The following is a 24,830-nucleotide window of genomic DNA, read 5'->3' on the forward strand; positions in this document are numbered from 1 at the left end:
GTTCCCGCGTCGTACCGCACCGTGTTCGTTTATAAAACTTGATGTGATTCTTATTATTCGCTTGGTAGAGTTGAATTTCGCACTCTCTTCCCACTCCCCCTCCTTCTAAACCGTAGTCCGGTGCTGCTGGTTGTTCTGCACATGGTGGTAATCCGGAAACCGCACATAATTATAAATCTTGAACAGTTGGAACTTGTGGCGCGAAAATGGCGCGATACGGTGCAGCGGTAGGGAAGAACTACAGCAAACTGCAGTTTGCAATTAGCCTTGAATGTTTAATGAACTGGGGCCGTCAGCCAAAAACAAAAAAAAGGAGGAGAGAGCAGTTAAAACGCTGCTGCAATGAGGCCGACTTTCCATCACACACAGAGAGCTCACGCACTCACGGCGTGTTGGATTTGGCGCGCGTCGGTTCAGCCGGTGTTGGTAATCGCAACGGAACGAAACGAATGTGCCATAAACCTGCCAAAACGAGTTCAAGTGTCTTGGGAATTTGCTCGTTATTTTGCGTTGTGCATGATTTATTCAAACGGTTTGACATGGTAATCGGAGCATAATCAGGATGCATAATACATTTCAAAGGAGTTTTGTGTGTTAGTTTCGATGGATGAAATGTATATCTCATCTCTCATAAGGTTCGTAGAATTTCATACAGATTAGTGTAATTCATGACTCAGTTTGAGTATTACAAACCTTCGAACGATATTTGTAAAAAAATCATCAAAATATGACGTCCTGTTAACATGTTACAAATAATATGTTTTTTCTTAAATGTATGCAGTATTGATTTAAACAAACAAAAATGTTTTTTATGGTCAGATTGAATTAGAAATTCAATTAATCAATCAGTGGTTCAGCGGATATTGAATACCTGCAAGGCGATCTTAAGTATGGCCCATCAAAACTATTCAAAGAACAGACCTCGAACCAAACATTCTGCATTTAATCGATGTGACTAGTCATACTCAACGAGGCAGAACATTGCTTGCAGGTTAAGTAGCATTTTCTTTTGTTAATTCAGGAAGAAAGAAGATTGCTTGAATATTGTTTTGGAGCTGAACCAGACTGTAGCTCAAGTCCGGCGAATACAGATGTTTAAGAATATCCGATAGGTATTCGACGTAATTAACAAATTTTGATGATTGCAACGAATATTGTCAGTAATGGTTCCGGTAGGGCCTTTTGACGAAGATTACATCAATGACTCATACTTATTAGGCTGTCAAAAAAGTCCTGCGGTATTTTTTTTGAATTTTCATTTGTTCATAAAATTAGTTACAATCATCTGTTTTAAGTCAAATATGCGCCGTTTTGTTCGATGACTTGTTCCCAACGAGATGCCAACTTCATAATACCCCTGTTATAGAAGCTCGCTTCCTTATTGGCAAAAAACTCGGATAGCCAATTTTCACAGGCCTCTTTTGTGGCTAACTTCTGACTACCTAGCTCGTTCGCCATGGACAAAAACAGGTGGTAGTCACTTGGTGCAAGATCCGGACTATACGGCGGATGCAAAAGAACCTCCCATCCGAGCTCCCGGAGCTTCTGGCGCGTCACCAAAGAAGTGTGTGGCCTGGCGTTGTCCTGATGGAAGACAATGCGGCCTCAACAAACAACGCCATGATGGAAGACAATGCGGTTTATCAAAGATGGCCTCTTCTTCATGAGTGCTACCTTCAAGAGGTCCAGTTGTTGGCAGTACAGGTCCGAATTGAGCGTTTGGCCATAGGGAAGCAGCTCATAATAGATTATTCAATCCCACAATCCCACCAAACACAAAACAGAACCTTCCTGGCCGTTAATGAGGGCTTGGCCATCGTCTGAGCCGCTTCAGCGGGCTTCGACCACGACCGTTTGCGCTTCACGTTGTCGTAAGTGACCCACCTTTCACCGCCAGTCACCATCCGCTTCAGAAACGGGTCGATTTTGTTGCGATTAAGCAGCGATTCACATGCGTCGATACGGTCAAAGATGTTTTTTTGCGTCAACGTTTGTGGCACCGATACATCGAGCTTCTTTGTGAATCCAAGCTTCTTCAAATGGTTAATAACGGTTTGATGACTCATCCCCAGCTCTTGGCCGATGCTACGGCTGCTATGGACAGGCCTTCCGAAGCGTGACGCATATTCGACGACCTCTACACCAGAACGAAAACGTTGAAACCATCGTTGTGCGGTGGAAATGGAAACTGTATCGGGTCCATAAACTGCACAAATGTTATTGGCAGCTTGAGATGCATTTTTGCCTTTGTCATAGTAGTACTGTAAAATATGTCGGATTTTCTCTTTATTTTGCTCCATATTTGCGACACTATAACTCACGAACGACTCAACCAAACAAAACACTGTCAAGGACTATATTATAGCGCACAAAAATACCTTTCCAACAAGCTATAGTATGACTCGATACAATGAATACAACAAGAACTACGCGCTTACAACGACAACGACACGCGGAAATACCGCAGGACTTTTTTGACAGCCTAATATACAGCTTCTTTCACGTGTGAGGCACGCTATTTAAGTTTCCATTGATCAAAACTGGACGCATCTGGACGATTGCTTCCTCCAGACGGTTTAACTGTTGATAATGCAGATCCTAATTATGATTTTGGCCGTAGAGAAGCAGCTCATAGTAGATGCTTCCCTTCAATCTCAGGAAATGCTCCGTAAAAATCTTTCTGACAGTCAATATCGGGTCTCTATACCCATCTATAGGAAAATGCAGATTTTGTTTGTCCCCAATATTCTTAACCGGCGTAAAAATTGTCGGCTGCAGGCCACTGACTTAAAACCACTGGCATATATGCAATACTACTGAGAAATTCCACGCCAAACCAACCGGCCGCTTCCCCGCTTCCTCAATTTTTTAAAAACTTTTTACAAGGGAAATGATGTTTATAATTATTGACTTCGTGACTATCGGCATCTTTATAGTAAAAAAACGTCATTCTGATTCAGGTCAATCACGGAGAGCAACAACGAAGTGTGCAGTCTACCCAAGCTCAAGCTCAAGCTCGTGACCATCGGCACATTTTCCCTACATGGCTTCGAATTGAATGAAACAGTGCGCATGCCTTTTTTCTAGGGAACTAGGGAATTTTTTTTCACGGATGTAAAGATGTTTTTACTTAAGAGTGTTTTTTTTTCTTTTATTTCTTTCTTCCTTTATCTCTCATTCTATTTTATTTAATTTTTCTATTCTCACTTTCTTTACTCTCTATCTCTTTCTCCAGTCATGCTCTCTTCTTTCCTTCTCTCTCTCTCTCTCTCTCTCTCTCTTTTTCTCTCGTCTCTCTCTTTCTCTTCTCTCTCGCTCTCTTCTCTCGTTTCTCTCTTTTCTCTCTCTCTCTTTTCTATCGTTTCTCTCTTCTCTCTCTCTCTCTCTTTCTCTCTCTCACTCTTTCTCTTTTTCTCTCGTCTCTCTCTTTTCTCTCTCACTCTCTCTCTTCTCTCTCTCACTCTCTCTCTTCTCTCTCTCTCACTCTCTCTCTTCTCTCTCTCACTCTTTCTTTTCTCTCTCTCTCACTCTTTCTCTTCTCTCGTCTCTCTCTCTCTTCTCTCTCTCTCACTCTCTCTCGTCTCTCTCTTCTCTCTCTCACTCTCTCTCTTCTCTCTCTCTCTCACTCTCTCTCGTCTCTCTCTTCTCTCTCTCACTCTCTCTCTTCTCTCTCTCTCTCTCTCTCTTTTTCTCTCTCTCTCTCGTCTCTCTCTTCTCTCTCTCACTCTCTCTCTCTTCTCTCTCTCCCTCTCGTCTCTCTCTCTCTCTCTCTCTCTCTCGTCTCTCTCTCGCTCTCTCTCTCTCTCTCTCTCTCTCTCGTCTCTCTCTCTCTCTCGTCTCTCTCGTCTCTTTCTCTCTCTCTTTATATTTTTTTCTCTCTTCACTCTCTCTCATTCTCTCTCCTCTCTTTCTCTTTTTACTTTTTTTTTCTCTCTTCACTCTCTCTCTTTCTCTCTCCTCTCTCTATCTCTCTCTTTCTCTTTTCATTCTTTCTCTTTCTCTCACTATCCTCTTCTTTTACTTTCTCTCTCACTTTTTCTCTCTCTTCTTTCTTCTCTCATTTCTCTCTCTCCTTCTCTGACAGTTTTTGAAACGTCCGAACTGTTTTCGAAGTACTAAGTATTCATAATGTAAATGATCATGTAAAGAGGAAACATAGTTCTCTGAACTAATACTAATTGGAACAAATTTTGTAAACAAATAAACAAAAGAAAGCAAGTTTGATCAAAAGTTCGGCTCTGACTTTTCGTTTTTATACTTTTATAAATATAAAAAAGAATGGTTTTTTATGTAAATTTTCATTTTTCACCATACAGTTTTTTCTCAACGTATACATTTTTTTTACAAAAACTTCATTATTTCCTTACAATTCGTTGTTAGTCAGTTTATCTAAACAACCAATGGTTTCTTCTTTTTTTTTTCAATGCACTAACTAGAGGAATTTCGCCGTCTCAACGTAGTGCTACTTTCTTCATTTTTTTAGAACTTAGTTGTATCATTTAATAAAAAATAGTCGATTGAATTTTCACATATATTCGATCATACTGGCTACAAACGCGATATCATACTGGGACAGAATGCTTCCACTGAGCGGCGCGAACAATGGGCACGGCAACAATATTCCCGAATTAACTCTCAGCTTTAACATGTTAACTGTTCGCTGTCTTGAGTATGGGTGAATTTTGTATCCTCTGAGCAGGTAATTTTTACTCTCCTTTCTCTCGATTCACGTTGCATCGGAGAATGAAACTAAACCATGTGAACCGACTCTAGAATTGCACGGAAGGATGCTGCATCTTGCATTGTAAAAGATGTGAGTGGCGAGTAGAATCGGAAAACCCCCCCAATTTTATTCGTTACATTGTTTACTTGTTCTACTGTTTTCCACTACATATGTCTTGGGTCAAAAAAGCTGAGAATATTTCCTATTAACTCGCATTTGTAATAAAAATCCATCAACTAATTGAAGAGATATTAACATTCAAATTCTTCACTTTTTCTACTCGAAACATTGGAATGGGCCCTTATATTGAAAGCTTAAACGTAGTCCTACATCAAAACGAGTGATAATTCCCAAAACTTTTAAATCAAAATAGAAAATTCAAAAATACGACGAAATGCATACAGCCCAGGGAAGCCGTTTACCGACAGATTGTCGTGTTTTTTCAATTTCCGAGATGTCGAATGTTTTACAGATTGGAGCCAAACATTCGCTGATCGTTGCATTGAATCAAATGAGGCGAAGGATTATGACTCTGGACAATTCAAATTCGTATTTTACAAGGATGACGATAGGGGGGTCTCCGTAGCCACATTGGTTGCGCGTTCGCTTAGTAAGCGATCGATCGTGAGTTCAAAACTCAGGGCCCTCATTGACCATCTTTGTGTTGTTACAGAATAACTATGTCCACGCAACAATCATCAGCGATGGAGATCGATCCACGGTCGAAATAAGATCGATTCATCCATACAACTGCTCTGCTCTGCAAGAAACATCGGGCTGCTGTTCTATAAATAACTCAACAATGATCAACGACTGTCTCCGCTGTCCGGGTCTAACTGGATAATGGAAGAACAGATAGAAAACTCTTACGCCTAAATGGCTACTGTGTGAATGTGTACCATATGCAATGGTATAGAAGCGCCGAAAATGGCAACTGTGTAATGTAAAAAGGGATTAAAAAAAACAAAGGATGACGATGAGTTAAAACGTGCAACACATACTACCGACAATTTCACAATACAAACGCATTGTCTGCACCTATTTTACAAGGAATTCTAATTTCTTCATTACCATTTTTTAAGATAATTTACTACGGTTACGTGTTTTGGGGGTTTTCAAAAAGAAACCGTAAGCATAACCATATTATTTTGAATGTGAAAATTATTCGAAGCGAACGCCTGCTATAGTATAACAACTATCCCATATGTTAGAAGATAAAATATTTTGTCACTTAATTTGATTATTTAAGTATTTTTTAAATCGACGTAGATGATTGTATATTGTTGTGTTAACGATAAAAACTCACCTCAATTTTCCGGCATATTCGACTTCGATGGCACTACGATCACGAATGAAGTTTCCATATCGTTCTAAAAAATCAATTCCTTTCTGAGTATGTGTCGCCAAGTTGTCATACTGATCCTGGAACGATTGTTGAAGATAGAAAACTGAATTAATATTCATAATGTTCGATGTTTAAATGTTTTTTATCTGAACTGTTGTTCTCTCAATTGTATCATGAATATAGATTTAAAGATGAATCAAAATCAAACAGACTTATCTCATTCGGTTTGAGGTATGAGCTATAACATATCTCTTATGGATAAATTTGACTGTTAATTTTCATCCCACGATCAAACTCTTCACATCCGTGTTCGATTCGCGGATGACGTTTCCTACCATAGCAGATACTTCGCCAATATTTTTTTCCTGAAACCGAAGAAACATTCCGCTCTGGAAAGCATGCCTGAAACTAAAAATGTTTGCTTTTATAATTATCGCGCTATCGTGTGTGCTAACAAATAACCATCGTCGTCATTGCAAATTCATCCACTCGTCGTGTTCTCGAGAGCCTGACCGGTCATCAAAACGCCCCAGCAGACAGAAAACGAATTAAGATAGCATGTTGGCCAGTTAAACGAAGTTATTTTTCCCAAGAATTTGATTCTGGAAACCCGTTTTCTACCGTATGCAATACTATTTCTGGTGCTGGTGCGTGTCTTGTTGACCATCAAAAGTCAAGTGAACGCGTCGTGTTGGCGCAGAAGACCACCATTCAGTAATTGTGGCGCCAGCTCGATGGGAGAATATTTGCGTTTCGAAGATAGCAGCTCCAGACAGCAGCTCGACTGTTGGGATTCAGGGTTATTCATGTGAACAAAGTTGATAAAACCTCTTTGAATTTTCGTTCCGAATCAGCACGAATTTCGCATTATTCAGTCACAGACAAGGTTAATAAACATTGACAAATTTCAAAAGATTGGATACAATATACAAATACTTTCTATCAACACATGAATGGAAAAGGTAACTCACATCACGATTCATTTCCTCGCAAAATATTGACAAAAACCCATGTGGTTTTCTACGCTAGAAAAAAAATTAAGTACATAATTCATCGAACAACGCTCTCTTATCGCGCGCGATTTCACACGATGATTCAATCGAGTGAACCATAAATAATTTGGAGGAAACTGATGCTTTTTCTATTCGTTTTATATGCATAATAAAGAAACATTACAGTCCTGCAGTAAATCAACTGAATCAGACGCATAATAAATCCCAAAGTCTGAGAACTTATTGTTGAACCGATAGAAATTTTTTTGGCTCAGTTTATATATTCGTTGGCATTCATTATGAAAAGTGAGGTTATTGACTCCCGACTACAAAGCGAAGCTAAAACTGAACATTGAACTGCAACATCGGCAGCGCTCGGGCCTGATTTAATGAGGGTCAGAATTGGGTTTGTTGTTTTCCGGCAAAAGTTGTTTTTGCTCATCGCCGGATACCGCGAGATGCATTTGAGAAGAAAAGTTACGCAATTTGGGTTTCATTTGTACGATGGAAGTTGCGTACGTATGCTGCTCGAAATAATCCTTCCTGGAAGTTTAGTTTTCGCTTAGCCATAAATCTCTAATGTAAATGGATTGACCCGAATTATAGTATTAGCATTCACTTCTAATGGGTCATGATGTGTTTACGAAACGATGATTTTGGATACTTTATACCATTTCAATTACTGGACAGCTCGATGAAAAGCATAATTTTGGTATTTATCGCCATCAAACAATAATTTTTCGGTGTGACACACACATGGTATCACGTGGGGTCATACGTATGTGTGCAAATTTAACAAGAATTTGGCGTTCAACTTATTGGGTAGAGTGTTCTATTGACGCTACTTTCGTATTTAGAAAAAAGAAAAAACAACTATTTTTTTTTATTTTAGAAATAACAATTCAGTTTTATATTGTTTTGAAAATAAAAAAAAATGAATTTGTAATCTGTTTGGAAGAGCACTGTTTTGCCATTTGTGGACAATATTTCAATGTGTTCTTGAAAAAAATGACTAAAATAATAAAGTAATCCACGCCGAATTAATCAAGCGATAACCGATTTTGTTCCGACCCTCTTCGATTTTTCTGAACCTTATGCTTATGGTGGCAACATCCAAAATTATAATTTCCATTGTCATTTGGTCAATTTTCGTAACGGTTGATTTTTTTTATGAATATTGATCTTTTTTCAAAAATTTTCAAAGCTCGTAATTCATCTGTCTGATTGAATTCAACAAAGTTGTTGGAAAGTCAATGAATATGTTTAGTAAGAAAAAAACCATGTTAAATACACTTTCGAGAAAACATGCTTAAAAGTAGAATTTATATATAGCGTTTCATCCTAAGACTAGCCGTTCTCAAGACACCCATTGGCTCCAATTCACACACTTCATTTATTATCATCATCAGTCGTGCGGCAAAATGTGAAGCACTTTCTTGCGGTGGGTTTTGAGTTGATAAAACTCAAACAGTCGCATCGGTATTCGCTGACGACACCGACGACGTCACACACACCGCAAACAAAGGCCTCGAGTAACCTGGTGAAAGTTTACTAATTTGATAATTCATGAAACAAATGGTTTCGGAACGATTTTCTTCATCAATTGGTGCACGCCGAGGGGTGGTGGTGTCAGTTTCAACAAACTTTACTTTTGATTGCTTCCCGAAAGGAGGAGAGGGGGGGGGGCTGGTGAGCTTGTATGGGATATTGAAAATGCGTGCCTAGACATAATTTAAACAATTGGAAATGAGTATGACTTATTGTATTCGAACGACCCGTGTATAGTAAATCACAGAAAGCTGAATTGAGGCTTAACACAAAAACGATAGCCCAAAAGTTCGAACTGTCGTGAACTTAACAATATTTTATTTGATACAAACTGTTTTTGCATTGTGAATGTGCATTTATTTATTGCTATGTGTTCTGTGCATTTGTTTGATTTATGACTGGATGCTGGAAGTTAGTCGCTAGAGTGAAACATCTAACTGGGTTGCGATAGTTGATGAAAGAGTTTTCATTTCATCATAAAATAACTATTTTGATGAGGAAGTGTATTCGTCGATAAGGTTTGATCATTTTTTTATATTCAAAATTACTCAGATGGAGCCAAGAATGATGGAGCCTTTTGTCTATTTGTTTAGGTTCATTAGCATTTTAGTTATAACAGAGCCTGATTTTAATCGTGTACATGATACATGTTTTATAGTATCTACAAATTGTACATTACACAGTAGCAACTTTAGGCGTAAGAGTATTCCTTCTATTCTTCCATTGTTCAGTTAGACCACCGGACAGCGGAGAAAGTTGATAACCCGTCATGATTGTACCGTATGCGTAATAATGTTTGTACCACTCGGAAAAGTCATATTCAACTGAAAATCACCAAGGAATTATGAAACCATCAACCTTTGCATCAATTGGAAATGTGTTTTTGCTTCTTCCAGCAGTTTCTCTGTCAACATAAGTCAGAAATCATTCGGGCGCTTTCGTTGCTATCACTGCGTCCGTGTTCATTTCATTTTTCACCGTAAAATGAACTTCACGGTATACTGAAATGACCCCCTCTCAGACTGACCCCCTTCATACTGGTACTGCATTTACTCAAGCGAGTGGTCTGCTCCATGCATACAAACATTTTAACACATTTAAAAAAGGTGCCTCCAATTGTGTATTCGACCCAGTGTCTTAGAATATCAACAAATATTCACGAGTAACGAATATGATTTTATTTCAGTGCAAATGACTTTTTTTTCCAGCTCGAAACACACTGCCCTCATTATATTGATGACAATAACAAACGAGTTCATTTTGTTCATATCGCTGATGAATGAACAAATTTGCTATAATGAATGAATGCGGCATTGCGTGGGGTTCATAACTTCGCTGTTATTTATACTTTGAACATCAAAGGCAACAAATTGATATTCATCACATTCGAAACGATATTCGTTCTGGCATTGATTTTGAGTCAAAACTCAAAAATAAATAAAATAGTCAGACTGGACCATTTAGAGAACAAAAGCGCCAGAGTTCGATGAAACGAACTTTGCAAGAAATCGCGCAGGATTTTGTTTGGCGAGACGGTAACAACGGCATAAATAAAAACTAATCGCACACAGCTGCCTCAGATTAAAAGTAAACTACAGCTGATATTCATTTGGTTAAAATGAAATTCAATTCTGGCATCCTGAATAATCAAGATGAAAATGACACTGGGTGGAAAAATAAACTTCAAAACATATTGAAAAACAAAAGTTCATTTGCTCATATTCACTGGATGTCTGGATCTGTCATTTTAATTTTCGTTTGGAATATATAGGTTTTCGATGCAACCTAGCTCGAAAATCTATGCATTTGAGCTTAGTGAAGATGATTTTTTTCAACACTGATTCGACCCTTTTACGCACGAAAAGGTATTGTTTCTGCCAGAGACGATATCTTTTTTATCAATACTACTCCCAAAATTAATTTTTAGCAAATGTTTTGGCATCCCGATTTATTACATTAAATTAGCCTAAAATTAACTGAAAAAGTACAACTCCCAAATACTTGTGTAGCATTTGTATGATATATATGGTATGGCTATATGAGATACTATGAGTGGGGAAACAAGATACACACTGCAAATAAGCACGCAATAAAACTTTTCGCGCACTTTGCCACAAACACGCCCTAGACCGAGCAACACTTTCCAACTTTATTTTGTGATGAGGTGCAATACTATCACGCTTTTATACGACAACACTACTAGCTTTATGCATAGCGTGGTCGTGTGAAACAGCTTTGCATTCCAGCCGGCCTTGGTTCGATCCCCATTGTATGGACTTTTTTTTGGTACAATCCCAAAAGAAATGAAAAAAAAGACATAGGAGGGTTGTGTCCGAGACACGACCGCATAGTTGACGTAGGATTCCGTTAGGTTATCTGTTGATTTTAGATGTGTTTGAGTGTTTGAAGAATTACATCGTTAAACTCTTTGATAATGATTTGGTGGCCCTGAAAAGGGCCGTTTTTTTTGGTTGTTGGGTATTGTTTGTTCACTCCACCAGTGTTTACCGAGTGATGATGACAGAAGTATGGTAAACAGTCGTTGGATCGTGCGTATCAGATAAAAGATACCGAAGTGGAACGAGATATGATGAAAACCGCCCACTGTGATCCTAGACGAGATGCCTCATGTGACATGTATGGATGAAATAAAGAAAAAAAACTCCCCAATGTAATATAAGATAATTACCAATACCGTACACAATTATCAATTTTTCTCATCAGTAAAAACATGTTACTTTAATATAGAGAAAACATATTTGGAACGGAAAAAGTATTTTTTTTTTAATTTTTACTTTCTGAGAGTTTATTTAACCCAATGCAATTTTTTATTGGACTAACAACACCTAATACTATATGTAGAGCATATGGGAAAGAACTTTTTTCTATCTTCCTTGGGTGAAAATGAACACAACAAAACAGACAGCTTAAATCAAACGACCCGTTCTTGAGCGGGAACACAGCTTGGTTTTTATTTATGAAAATTGAAATAAATCGTTTCATATATCAAGTCATTTTTAACACAACTGCTATCATATACAATTTTACACTTACACTTGTGCTAAATTTTTCACAATACACGATCGGTCATTGATATGAAGTTTCACGAAGCAACCAACATTTAAGTTCCAAATTTAAATTTTATTTGCTAGAATTAATCGTATCACTCACCTTACTTGCAATACATAAATGCCCCCGACTTGCATATATTTGTAATGCCGATTTTCCCCAAGTAGCTTGGTTCTGATGTCTCTGTTAGGGAATACATTTTGGTAGGAACAAAAACTCCCCCGTACTTTCATGTATTTGCAATGCCGATTTCCCCCAGGCAGCTTGGTTTTGATGTCTCTGTTTGGGACCCGCCGCATGTGTCGTCAATTTCGACCAATCAGAAGTGGGTATTTCCGTTAGGATAGGGGTTGACATTTTTCAATCGTTCGATAGTTAGTTTCATGACTTATATTATTTTCTTCAATATAAAAAATTGTTATGAAGTGCCGAAATCGATTGACGCGAAAATTTCATAAATCCATCATGAAATAACTGAGCAATAAGCGTTTGAAATTGGACAATTTTCACGATGTGCTCGATTTTCGATTTTCAATTTGTACCCCAATATGTTCCCGAAAGACGTAATCCTACGTCAAAAAAAAAAAGGAAGAGATGTCTGCTTCCATACATACAAACTAAAATGTTGTTTTTAAAACAGCTCATTATTTGTGCATTTGACCCTCCAGCACACGAAAAAGCATTATTTCTGCCGAAGATGAAATGTTTTTTGCCAACGCTAGTTTGGGTGTACACATCTCACCCATCTACTCTGGCAAATTGTGGATGGTTTTGTATTTTTCATAAATGAATAAACAAATAGTAAAGTAATGGATAATAACAATATTATTTGTTTTATTTGTTCAGAGCTCGTAAACGTCCGAAATTCCTGCTTATACAATAGGAGGCCCCTCAATACTATAGATTGTTTCAGATAAACAAAGACATTTGAGAATATATGAATATTTCAGAAAAGAGTAGGAAAAATATTCGGAATATCTCCAAAGCTTGGAAACGTTCAATAAACTCCAAGCATATCTTTAAAATCTTAGAACATTTACAGAAAACAATATAATTGGTTGCAGACTAACCGAATAGCTATGAAGTAATGAAGCGCATACATAGAAGTTGAACCGCAATGTAGCTGTAATCGAATGGCCAATTACTTCTAAATTCCATTATCTCATGATTTCAAGCCGTCCCATCATATGTGGTAATCTTTTACCAATCGCTTATGCAGTGAAGGCTTCCCTGGACCTTCTCCAACGCCGACCCAAAACTGGACCCAGCCTAGCAGCAGCGAATCAGAAACAGCAACTGTACTTGACACTTAATAAATGGACGCTACACCATCTTCCCACCAAATCGTTGCACCACGGCACAAGCACCAGAAGGAGAAGCGAAACTAGTTTTTTATGGATAGGTTCTTCCATCTCGCGTTTTGCCAGAGGGCCAACGGACCCGAAGGGAGTCGGTATCTGAATTCGCAAAGTGAATAACGATTGAAGATAAAAACGTTACCTCCGTTTAAAAAAAAAATTTCCACACTTCGGCGGCACACAACTTGAGATAAGATGAGTTATTGACCGGAAAAAGTTTGTTTTTATCGAACCGGGCAGATAAGATTGTGTTGACAAATCAACAGTAGCCGGCAGTTAGAGCGAAGATGTAATCTACCGAAAATTGCCATTTTTCGGTTTCGCATCGTCTTGCAGCTTCGCTACCATCGTACTTCTCGAGAAATGAGGAATGAGAAAATATTACTCCACATATATATGTATGAGACCAACGTATCGGTGGTAACCAGGCTGTGCTGTGGCGGTGAGTTGCGAAAACCTTGAACGGTGGCAAAAGCCGTGGTCTAGCGTTGGGTTGATTGGATCAATAGAGCGATTGAAATGCATAAAAGATGAATACCAGAACCATGAATGAATGACTATAAAAATATGATTTTTTACAGTTTTTCACGTTGAGTTTTCGACAATGGTGTTGATATTGAATTTGCGATGAAAACGGTTTTAATCCGTTTCGGTCTTCAATTAAATGTGACTCTCAATTTGTCCTAATTTGACAAACATTCAACTATCAAACGCCATGATACTCAACAACAGGACGTCAAATTGACGTATAGTTCCCTACATCTGAAATGATGGACCCTGTATTTGTGGGTCGTGACTGCGACTGTTTTTGGTTCACATTTTGACAGCCAAATAGGTCCGACTTGATTCGTCCTAATTAAACAGTTCCGTTAATAAAATACGATGATTCAATTCAGCATTCATCCAAACACTGCACAATCAATACTGAAACGGGGATTATATTGTCACGAGCAAACTAAAATCAACACATCAGAGTTCAGTAAATATGAGACAAAGTTTGTTTCTGATTCGAGAGGAAAAAATCACGGCGCGTCGAATATTTACAACGATTGTTTACCAATCAGTAGCAGCCTTTTTGTCTAGCATACACAACAATCGTTCGATCTTTACGAGCGTAATGTGATTTATGTTTTCGTTTTCCCTCAGCTCTTCCTCCACCTCGTAGCAACCTCTTTTAACCGTGCCATCATCATCAAGTTGCTTACTATACTGAGCTTACAACATGAACTCTCCGCGAGGATGGATCGCCGTGTTTTGCTTCGAGAAGCGTGCACTTTAATAGGCAGCGTTCTCACGTGTTTGCACTAAAAATATATTGCTAAGTTTACAGTCAGAATATATACATATATATTTATGGCAGTCAAGTTTTGAAGCATGAAACAGGAGATCTTGTTGGAAACAATATCTTCGCGCGAGAGAATCTACTCTAAATTTCGGCGTCGAAAATAGCTACTAAAACTTTGCACAACTGTCACTCTTGAGTTCATATCTTTGTATTCTTTATAGGTCAAATACGGATCTAGCGATCGACTTGGATTCACTGATACATATCGTTTTAATGTGTCAGAGTAGATTGTAACGAATGCAGCTTACCTGAAATGAGAAAAAAAAATCTTGAATCAGTCACACAGTCATACAGAATTGTGAGAGTACATGTACATTTTAAACATTTAATTCACCACCACGAGCTGTCTTCAGAAGATTTACGCAGGGCGACGAGAATGCGAGCAAGTGTCAATACTATGTAACTGATACTTGTCGCTGCCAGCCGTCAACCGTCAATGAACGCTAGAGCAAACAAACAAACAAACCAACGACCACCAAACCTGTTGAGCAAGTTCTCAGCCTCCTCGAACCGGAACGCGAATATTTGCAGTGTCGTGAACACCACTATTCTCGCAGGCATCATCTTGATCATCGTCACGACATTGTATGTCTCTTCAACGGCTACATATAAAGTCGACATCGACAGAACGCTTGACATCCACATTCTACTTCAAGATCATTCAATTCTAGTCAAGCCACTCAGATATTGACAAATTGTTCGACAGAAAGTTCAATAGCACTCTACAAAAATCGAAAATCGCATACGCGTATGTCGGCCGAATGAAATGATAACGTGATCATAAACAAACATATCAATGATCCCTCCTCTCGAGCTTTGGCACTCGATAATTCTCTTCAGCACTTATCGACGGAGTTCGTTCATCTCCATCAAATACTTCCTCTCTCTCTGTACAAGTAGACAGCTTTGTATGCACATATTTAATTTTTTTCGTTTCCTTTTGTGCGTTTTATTAAAATTCCAATGTCAATGTTATACCCTGCAGCAGCACTCAAACACATACACTCACACGACGAGGCACTCGTAGTGTCTCGTGTAAGGTGGCTTTGTTGGCTGCTGGCTGTTTAGGATGTGCGAAACGCCTGAGCACGACTGCATACCAGCTGCGTCTACAATGATGTGCTATACACATACTGTTTGAATATAGAGTACAATAGAGGCCAACACAATACGGACGCGGCAACTATGTGGGTTACAGCCTAATGAATATCTTTCAGTTTTTGTATGTTAATTTCTACTTTTGCATATTAATACATATAATACATAAACGAATTAAAAAAGCTCACAACTCTGGCTATACTATGAATAAATTTTAAGGTATCGTGTTTTCATTCATTCGCGCAGAATCATACTCTACCTTATTTCATTAAAATGGACATGGCTATTTATGATTGACTCATCATTCTATATTTTAAGATTCTCACTATAGATTGTAGATGATATATTTGAGAATCCATATTCAGTTGACTGATTGAAGATTGAAGAATCCATACTCTCTCATCGAACTCCTGATCTCGATCTCAGTTCTCAGATTCTCATTCATTCATGATATTGAAATTTATTCATATGTAGTATGTTTTCTTTTGGATGATCTGTATGATCAGGAATTTCATATGCTGAATTGTATATCTAGACTCCGGTTGACTCCAGATTATAGATGGAAATATTAAGAATATATGAACACCGAAAAAACGACAGATTACAGATTTCCACTTTCATGTTACATATTCATAATTCATTTCTATATTTACATATACTGATGCCTATTTCATAATTTTCGTAATGTTTGATTTTCATAAATTTCGATTTCCGTAATTTTCAGTTTCTATTATTCCTGATTATCGTAAAATTTTTCATTTTCATTATTTTCAACTATAATTTTTTTTAAATTGCTGTTATTTTCATTTCCATCAATTTCGATTTCAATTTTTAGATTTTCGTATTCTATATTTTTGTTATTTTACATTTTCGTTATACGAGATTTTCGTGATTTAAAATAATGAAAACAATTTCATTATTTTTAATTTATGATATTTCAAATGTTTTTGATTTTTTTTTTGTTTTTTTAATTTGTCTTAATTTAATAATTACGGTTTTCACATCCTCGTTATTTAATTTTTTTTCATTCAAAATGAATTATTTCTTTTGTTATTTTTCATTCAAACTTTGTTATTTGAGATTGTTATTTGTTATTTCAGAATTTTAGATTTGAATTATTTTCGGTTTTGATTTATTCTCGAATTTTATTATTTTAGATTTTCGTTCTTTGACATTTTGGTTATTTGGGATGTTGTTTTTTTATTCTCGTTAATTCATATATTTTTAATTATATCCTTGTAATTTTCGATTTCCTTGAGTTTCGATTTTCGTTATCGGCCTGATTCTGCGTGGCTTTGAGGTGAGATGACAATTGTCACGTATGTCACGGGATTCTACCAGGCGTAAGCCGCGAGAAATCTCACTTGAATGAACTCTCACCGTATTCCCGCTCTCAAATTTTAATATTTAATTTTAGGTGTCGACAGCGCACAAAAACATAAAAATGGAAGAGAAATAATAAGTGTCGTTTTTGGTCTTAAAGAATCGAAAGTAATGGTATTGTATGTCTCAATAAAATCAATTTATCATCAATTTTCACAGTGCGAGTGACGAATTGCAAGTAGTTTGAATTTCTTGTGAAAGTGGTAGTGAATCTGTTTTCCCTCGATCGGACGATTAAGCACTCCGGAAATATTTCCATTACATGAAATCAATTTATTTTCTCTTAAATAAACGTGGTAAACGCCGGAGACGGATCCAAAGCAACAACTGGAAGCAGCAGCAACTACGACGGCACTGACTGTAGCAAAACAAATATCTGACCACTCCGAGAGAAACGAATAAAATTCTGGGATGCCAGTTGTTTTTTGCGAGAAAAAACTAAATATGCGACAAACAACTAAAATATCTGTGAATATGTGCTAATGTCTACAAAAATCGGTCAGCTTCGTTGATCATTTGAAACCAATTATGGGTTTGTCACTATTTTGAAGAGCCTGCAACAGGAATAAAAGGTTGTGACAAAAGTAAAATGTCTGCATATCTCTTGAACATATGTGCGAATGTGGCATCCCTTAGCTGATTTGGTAACCAGCAGAATGAACACCTTGTCACATGCAGTTCATCCTCTCACATACGTAAAATGAACCTCTCACGGTATTCGATACGACTGTAGGAATAGAGTGAGAAGAATTGCGTGATGGTGATGTGACAATTGTCATCACACCTCACACGCCGCGTAGACTCAGGCCGTATATCTAAATACCTTATTCTAGATATTTGTTATATTATATTTTTGTTATTCTAGATTTTCGTTATTCGAAATTTCGTCTTTTAAATTCTTGGTTATTTCTATTTGAAATTTTCGTTAGCTTCGATCTGCATTATTTTAAATTTTCTTTATTTTAGATTTTCGTGATTTATTGTTTTCAATATTTTTCATTTGTGGTTTTTTCGATTTTCGTGATTTTTTGGTTTCGTTGTTTTAAATTTTGCTTTTTTTTTCTTTTATTTCAAAATGTGTTATTTCGGAATTAGATTTAAGTCATTTTCGGTTTTGGATTGTTCTCGAATTTAATTATTTTAGATCAACAGGTTAATTTAGAACCCAAATGATACATTAATTATCTTAATCTAACTTATCCTGGCTTTTCATTGATTCTCTCGTTACATTAAAGTCAAAGAGCTCGATACGGTCATTGAAAACGCGAGACATGGTTGCAACGGGCTCATGGTAAGCATAATTAGTGCGCTATGTTGGAAGGCGAAGAAAATCATGATTGCGCAGGTTTCTCCTCCGCTATTAAAATGTTTTTGACGTAGTAATTCTGGGCAATCGATGTTTCCTTGTATGAGATCGAAAGCGAACAAAGCTTTCGCTGTATTACATCACTCGCAGAGCAGATTTAATTCTAAAAGCTTGCAGCGATCTTCGTAGCTGGGGAGATTTTGAGGATCATTCCAGGGCAGTCGACGTAGAGCGAAGCGTACAAATTTGCGTTGAACAGACTTAATGCTTTGGATGCTGTTGTCGTAATAATGAGCCCAAACTACGAATGAGTACTTCAAGATCGAGCAAACCAGAGTACAGTATAAAGCTTTGAGGCACTGTACATTTTATTTGACATTTCGGTTATTTGAGATATTCGTTATTTTTAATTTTTGTTAATTTAGGTTTTTGTGACATTATATTCTCGTAATTTTCAATTTCCTTGATTATTTTAGATATTTGTTATATAATATTTTCGTTATTTGAGATTTTCATGATTCTTATTATAGCCATCTTTTATTTTTGTTATTCTAGATTTTCGTTATTGAGAATTTCTTTTTTTTGATTCTATGTTATTTTAATTTTAATTTTTTTTTTGAGATTTTTGTTATTTTCGATCTGCATTATTTTACATTTACGTTATTCTAGATTTTTGTTATTTAATATTTTTTCTAGATTTTTTTTTATTTAGATTTTGTTAATTTTATTTTCTCATGATTTGAGATTTTCGTTATTTCACTTTCTCGTTCTTTTTTTTTAAATTTTCATGATTTTAGTTGTTTGTTATTCAAGATTTTTTATAAATTTTAGATTTCGTTTCGGTTTTTCATCCTTTTCGTTATTCTAGTTTTTCTTTATTTTAGAATTTTGCTATTTGTTTTTTCATCATCAATATCTATGATTTCAGTTTTTCGCTTTAGATTTGGTTTGTTTATTAGGTTTGTTATTTTAGATTTTCGTTTCCGTTATTTGGCATTTTGTTTATTTTGCTTCTTCGTTATTTCAGATGATTGATTTTCTATAATTTTTTGTTTAACATTTTTTTATATTTACGATATTTACAATGTTAGATATTTTATATTTTCGATTTTCTAATACTTCAGATTTTTTTTATGTGTTTTTTCAATTATGATTTTAAATTTTTGATTTTCATAATTTCGAATTTCTTTTTTTCTCATTTTCCATTTTCAATTTTTTTCGATTTTCGATTGTTCTTAAATCATCGATTTGTTTGATTTTGTTTTTTTTAAACTTTCGATTTTGAATTTTTTATCTGTTTTTTCTATTTTTTATTTTTGAAATTTTTCTATTTTTTGTTTTTTTTTAGTTTTCACTCTTAAATAAATGAATTATCACGCTTTATAGTTTTCGATTTCTTAGATTTCTGAAATGTTTGTAATTGAGGTTCTTTCAATTTCATTTTGTTTTTAATTTTGCGGTTTTCAATTTTTTAGATTTTCGATTTTCAATTTCGTAGATTTATAGTTCTTTAAATTTCCACTGTACTTATAATAGCCATTTGAACTTCATCTTTACGCTTAGTTTACTTTTCTTCTTGAAATAAATCATATTTGACATTGACATATAATTTTTTTTTCAAACTGTATACAATCAACTCTCTAACTTGATATCCAAGGGACCATCGAGTTAGGGAGGTATCGACTTATAGAGAGAAGAATGCTTGTAAAATCAATCAAAGGTGCCATGAAATCCATCGAGTTAGGGAAAATATCGAGATACAGAACATCGACATGACATGAACATGACTGCTTAATCGAGACCAAAAATGTGTAGAATCGAGTCTGTATATAATCGAGTACGACCTGTATTCGTTATCGTTATTTTAGATTTTCATGATTCTTATTTTTGCCATTCAATACTTTTGTTATTTTAGATTTTCGTTATTCGAGATTTTATTTTTGTTTTTCATATTTTTTTGAAGATTTATGTAATTTTAGATTTTATAATTTTACTGTTTCATGATTTGAGATTTTCGTTATTTCACTTTCTCATTATTTTTTTATGATTTTAGTTTTTCGTTATTTGATATTTTCTTTATTTCAGATTTTGGTAATTTAGGATTCTGCTACTTTTAGATTTTATCTATTTCAAACTTTCGTTTTATTAAAATGTATTCTTTTTTGAATTTTAGTTATTTCACATTATTTTACATTTTCTTTTTCATCCTTTTCGTTATTCTGTTTTTTTTTGGCAGACTTATCTCACTTCTTAACTAGGCGAACCTAGCCAGAATTTTCACCTGCCCCCGGGCTTCTGAATGCCAAAGGGGGACTAGGCTCTGCGGAATGCACGTATCTGCATGCTCGTGCTGTTTTAGTCCTGACCGAGGAATTGTCGGACAATCGCGCAGGTGCTAAGGATGACCGACTTTTGGATGCCGGCCAATTCCTTCTCGATGTTCAACACCTTTAGCGCTTCCAGAAGTGTCTTCGGGATAATTCCAGTTCCAGAGAGAACGACTGGAACAATTCTTGGGACCTCCCTTAGCCCCCACAGTTCCTTGAGCTCCACGGCCAATGGTCGGTACTTGCAGATTTTGCGACCGTGGGTCTCCTCCAGATTCTGGTTCAGTGGAATAGCGACATCGATGATGGTGACTTTGCGGTCGCTCTTGTCGTAAACCATTATATCTGGGCGGTTGTGGTGGATCGAGAGGTCGGTCAGAACAGTGCGATCCCAGTACAGCTTGAAACGGTCATTTTCCAGGACAGGTGCAGGCAGGTACCGGTAGTTTGGTACGTTGTCTTCCAGTAGAGCACATTGGAGCGCCAGTTGTCGATGAACAATACGGGCCACGTTGTTGTGGCGCTCGGTGTAGGCTGCGTTGGCCAAAACGGGACAGCCTCCCATAATGTGCTCTATGTTTTCACCTGGTTGATGGCACATCCGGCAAATGTCATCAACGTCTTGATGCCAGACGTACCGCCTGCAGTTTCTCGTCGGCATTATCCTGTCCTGGATGGCTATCATGTCGGCTTCTACTACTGAAGAGAGTTCACCACGCGTTAGCCACAGATTAGATGCGGCCTTGTCGACGTGTGGCCGGTCCAGTTGATGGGGGTGGGCACCATGCACTGCCTTCTGCTTCCAAGCTGCAATCTTCTCCTCCACTGTCTGCAGATTGCAGTTGAGTTGGTACTCCGCTTGCGCCAAGTGCAGAGCGCTGTATCCTCTGTCGGCGGCGCAGACAGCCCGGTATAGCGCGTTTTGGTTGGCGCGTTCTGCGAAGTACTCGCGCAGTTGTCGTACCTGGGCAACACACAGTGCAGAAATGTCGACGATTCCAAGTCCCCCTTCTTTGCGTGGTAGTGAAACTCTCTCCAGTGCCGATTGAGGATGGTGCATTCCGGCCTCTTTGAATGCTTTCCTCATCCTCCTCTCAAGGTCCTCTAGGTTAGTTTTGCTCCATTTGACTACACCAAAACTGAAGGTCAGCAGGGGAACCGCGAATGTGTTGATCGCGCGTACCTTGTTCCCCGCGTTGAGGAAAGTCCTCAGGACACAGTTCACTCGACTCAAGAACTTGTCTCGCAGCTCCGTCTTGATGTCGGAGTGGCGAATCCCGGTGAGCTGTCGGAATCCAAGATATTTATAGGATTCGCCACGAACCATGTCTCTTATAAACTCGCCGTCATAGACCTCGTAGCCTCCGGATTCGGTAAGTTGTCCTTTCAGCAGGTGGACACAGCGACACTTGTCGAGGCCGAACTCCATACAGATGTCCCTGCTTATGTCTTCGACAACCCGGATAGCTACACCTAGACGCTGACGTGAATCAGCGTAGACCTTGAGATCGTCCATGTAAAAGGTATGGGTCACTTCTTCGTGGGCGCCGTCGCCATACCTTATTTTATAGCCATGACCGTTTCTATTGAGCGTCCTACTGAGGGGGTTCAGTGCCAGACAAAACCAAAGCGGGCTGAAAGAGTCGCCTTGGAATATCCCCCTCTTTATCTGCAGCGTTCTAGACTGCAACACATTTTCCCCATCACTGAGGTGCAGAGACGTACTCCACTGCCTCATCGCATGCTGCAGGAACCTAACGACGACGGGATCAATTTTGTAGAGCTCCAATACCCGGACGAGAAACGAGTGAGGTATGGAGTCATAAGCCTTCCTGTAATCGATGTAGGCCATACTTAGGTTCCGCTGGTTATATACCGCCTGGCCGACTATGGCTGCGTCGATGATGGCCTGGTCTTTGCAGCCATGCGTATTTTTCCTGCATCCTTTCTGCTCTTCTGCGATGATGTGATGCTGTTCGCAGTGAGCAGAAACTTTGGCGGTAATTATGCTGCTCAGTATTTTGTACAGACTCGATAGGCACGTTATCGGTCTGTACTTTGATGGGTTCAATGTGTTGCTGTCTTTCGGGAGGAGGAAGGTGACGCCACGGGTGGCGAATTCAGGAAGGTTGTGTGGGTCACGTAGCACCTTGTTGAAGCACTCAGCTATCTTTGGATGTGCGACGGTCAGCTTCTTGTGCCAAAAGTTCTGGACACCATCGGGGCCCGGTGCTGCCCAGTTCCTCAGGTACCGCGAGGCTTCGCGGACATCGTTCTCTCCGACGATGATAGCTGGCATCTCTCCAATTTCACCACAACTCTCCTCCTCCCGTCTTAACCACATTTGCCCGTCGCGATGTTCTACTGGGGTCTCCCAAATACCAGCCCAGAAGTTCGTCACATCGCTAATATCTGGCAAACCTTCGCGGTAGTCGGGCTTCTCGTCGCTAATGTGGTCGTAGAACGCTTTTTCGTTATCTCTGAACATCCGATTTTGTTCCTGGCGCTTTGCAGAGTCAGAGTAACGTTTCAGCCGTTTAGTTAGGACGCTCAATTGCTGTACCAGTGTGTCGAGTTTTTCCGTCAGCTGGTGAGCTCCCAGCTGGCGAAGTTCAGTAGGTCGCACGATCACAGCAACTTGGCGACATAATTTCGCCGATCTGCTGCCTCTTTTGTACGCCATCAGTCTTCCAATTGCGGCGCGCTTGTTTAGGATCCGTTGCTCCAATCTCCTTCGCCATGGAGGCTCACGCCTTTCACGGAGATGTTGGAGCAGTCCGCCTCTTGGCCTAATACTGTATTCTGTATTTTTTTAATAATTTTTCTCTTTGAAATTTTTAAATTTTTCTCTATATTTTTTGATTTTGCTCTTTCAGATTTTCTATATTTAAGATTTTTGTTGTTTCATCTTCAATATCCATGATTTTAGTTTTTCACTTCGATTTATTAATTTAGATTTTCGTTCTCGTTATTTGGGATTTCGTTCATTTTGCCTTTTCGTTATTTTACATGATTGATTTTCTAGGATTTTATTATTTCACATTTTGTTTAGATTTACGATATTGTCAATATGAGATTTTCTCAGATTTTCGATTTTCTAATGCTTTAGATTTTTTAGATGTTTGTTTCAATTATGACTCGGCCACGGGAGCATTTTTCAAATTTAATTTGCTTTTAATTTTTCGGTTTTCAATTTTTTACATTTTTGATTTTCAGTTTTGTAGATTTTTAGTCCTTTAAATTTCCACTTCATTCGGTTTTCCATGTTTTCGATTTTTTGGATGATGTGTATATTTTTTATATTTAATTTTTTTTAAATAATGTAAAAAGATTCTCCATCGTTTTACTTTTATCTTTTTGTAGGTTTTTTCTTAATTTTTGGTTTTAAGATTTTTTCGATTTCCAAATTGAAAGTAGTTGTATTTTTGATAATTGAATTATTTAGACTTTTTTCAATTTTAAATTATTTTAATTTTTTTTAAAATCAGATTTTTTTTTTATATTTCAATTTAATTTTTTAAGATTTTTGATTTCTTTGATTTTCATTATTTTAAATGTTCAAAGTCTCAGCTTCCCAATATCCTCAATTAAAAATTAAAAGTGAGAAGGAGAATGATTTTGTTTGAAAAAATGATTAATGTCTAGACCGGCTATACGTATTTCAGCTCATCGTGAGTAAGAGATTCTCGATTACAGTTGTTCATACCAATAAAGTTCATCAGCTTATCAACATTGAAAAGTTATAATTATCAAAACTATTCTTTTTAAAACTATTCTTTTAACTTTCAACTATTAAAATTAATTATCAAAACTATTCTTTTTTCAAGCCAACGTTTTGAATGCATTCCATTGTACAGGGAAACTTCGATATAACGTACATTTTACTTCGATATAACGTACACATTTCCAAAGTGTAAAGGAAATTTTTTTTCAATATTTTTCTTCTGATAGAACAATGAATTATCTGTATTGTGATGCTAAAACAAGTTTTGTACCTTGAATCAATCCCGAAATACAGCTTGTTTTGTTATTCCGAATTCTAAATGAATCAAGTTTTAATCAACAGTACGAAGGGAAACATCATGAGAAAGGCTGGCTTCGTCTTCTGATTGAAGTTATTCATTAACTTTACTAAAACAGTAACACAATAATGTATTATAGACTACGTTTGTGAGTACTTTATAATGCTTCGATATAACGTACAATTCGATACAACGTACAATTTTGAAAATGAAATGTACGTTACATCGAAGTTTACCTGTATTTGGATTGAATTGAAAAACATAAGGATAATGAATTCTCCAAATGGAACGCCCCAGTCGGTCCTTATTTCTAG

General features: G+C 37.3%; 1 protein-coding gene across 15 annotated transcripts in view; it reads right to left on the minus strand.

Annotated features, from left to right (window-relative positions):
- Positions 1-24,830, minus strand: part of LOC129765070 (formin-binding protein 1-like) — a 195,989-nt gene that overhangs the window by 39,649 nt on the left and 131,510 nt on the right. For all 15 annotated transcript variants that reach the window (XM_055764922.1, XM_055764915.1, XM_055764921.1 and 12 more), the window contains exon 2: positions 6,030-6,145. In XM_055764922.1, coding sequence (XP_055620897.1) covers positions 6,030-6,145 — 116 coding nt within the window. The remainder of the gene's footprint in view (positions 1-6,029; positions 6,146-24,830) is intronic.

Source organism: Toxorhynchites rutilus, chromosome 2 (assembly GCF_029784135.1).
Source record: "Toxorhynchites rutilus septentrionalis strain SRP chromosome 2, ASM2978413v1, whole genome shotgun sequence".
NCBI lineage: Eukaryota > Metazoa > Arthropoda > Insecta > Diptera > Culicidae > Toxorhynchites > Toxorhynchites rutilus.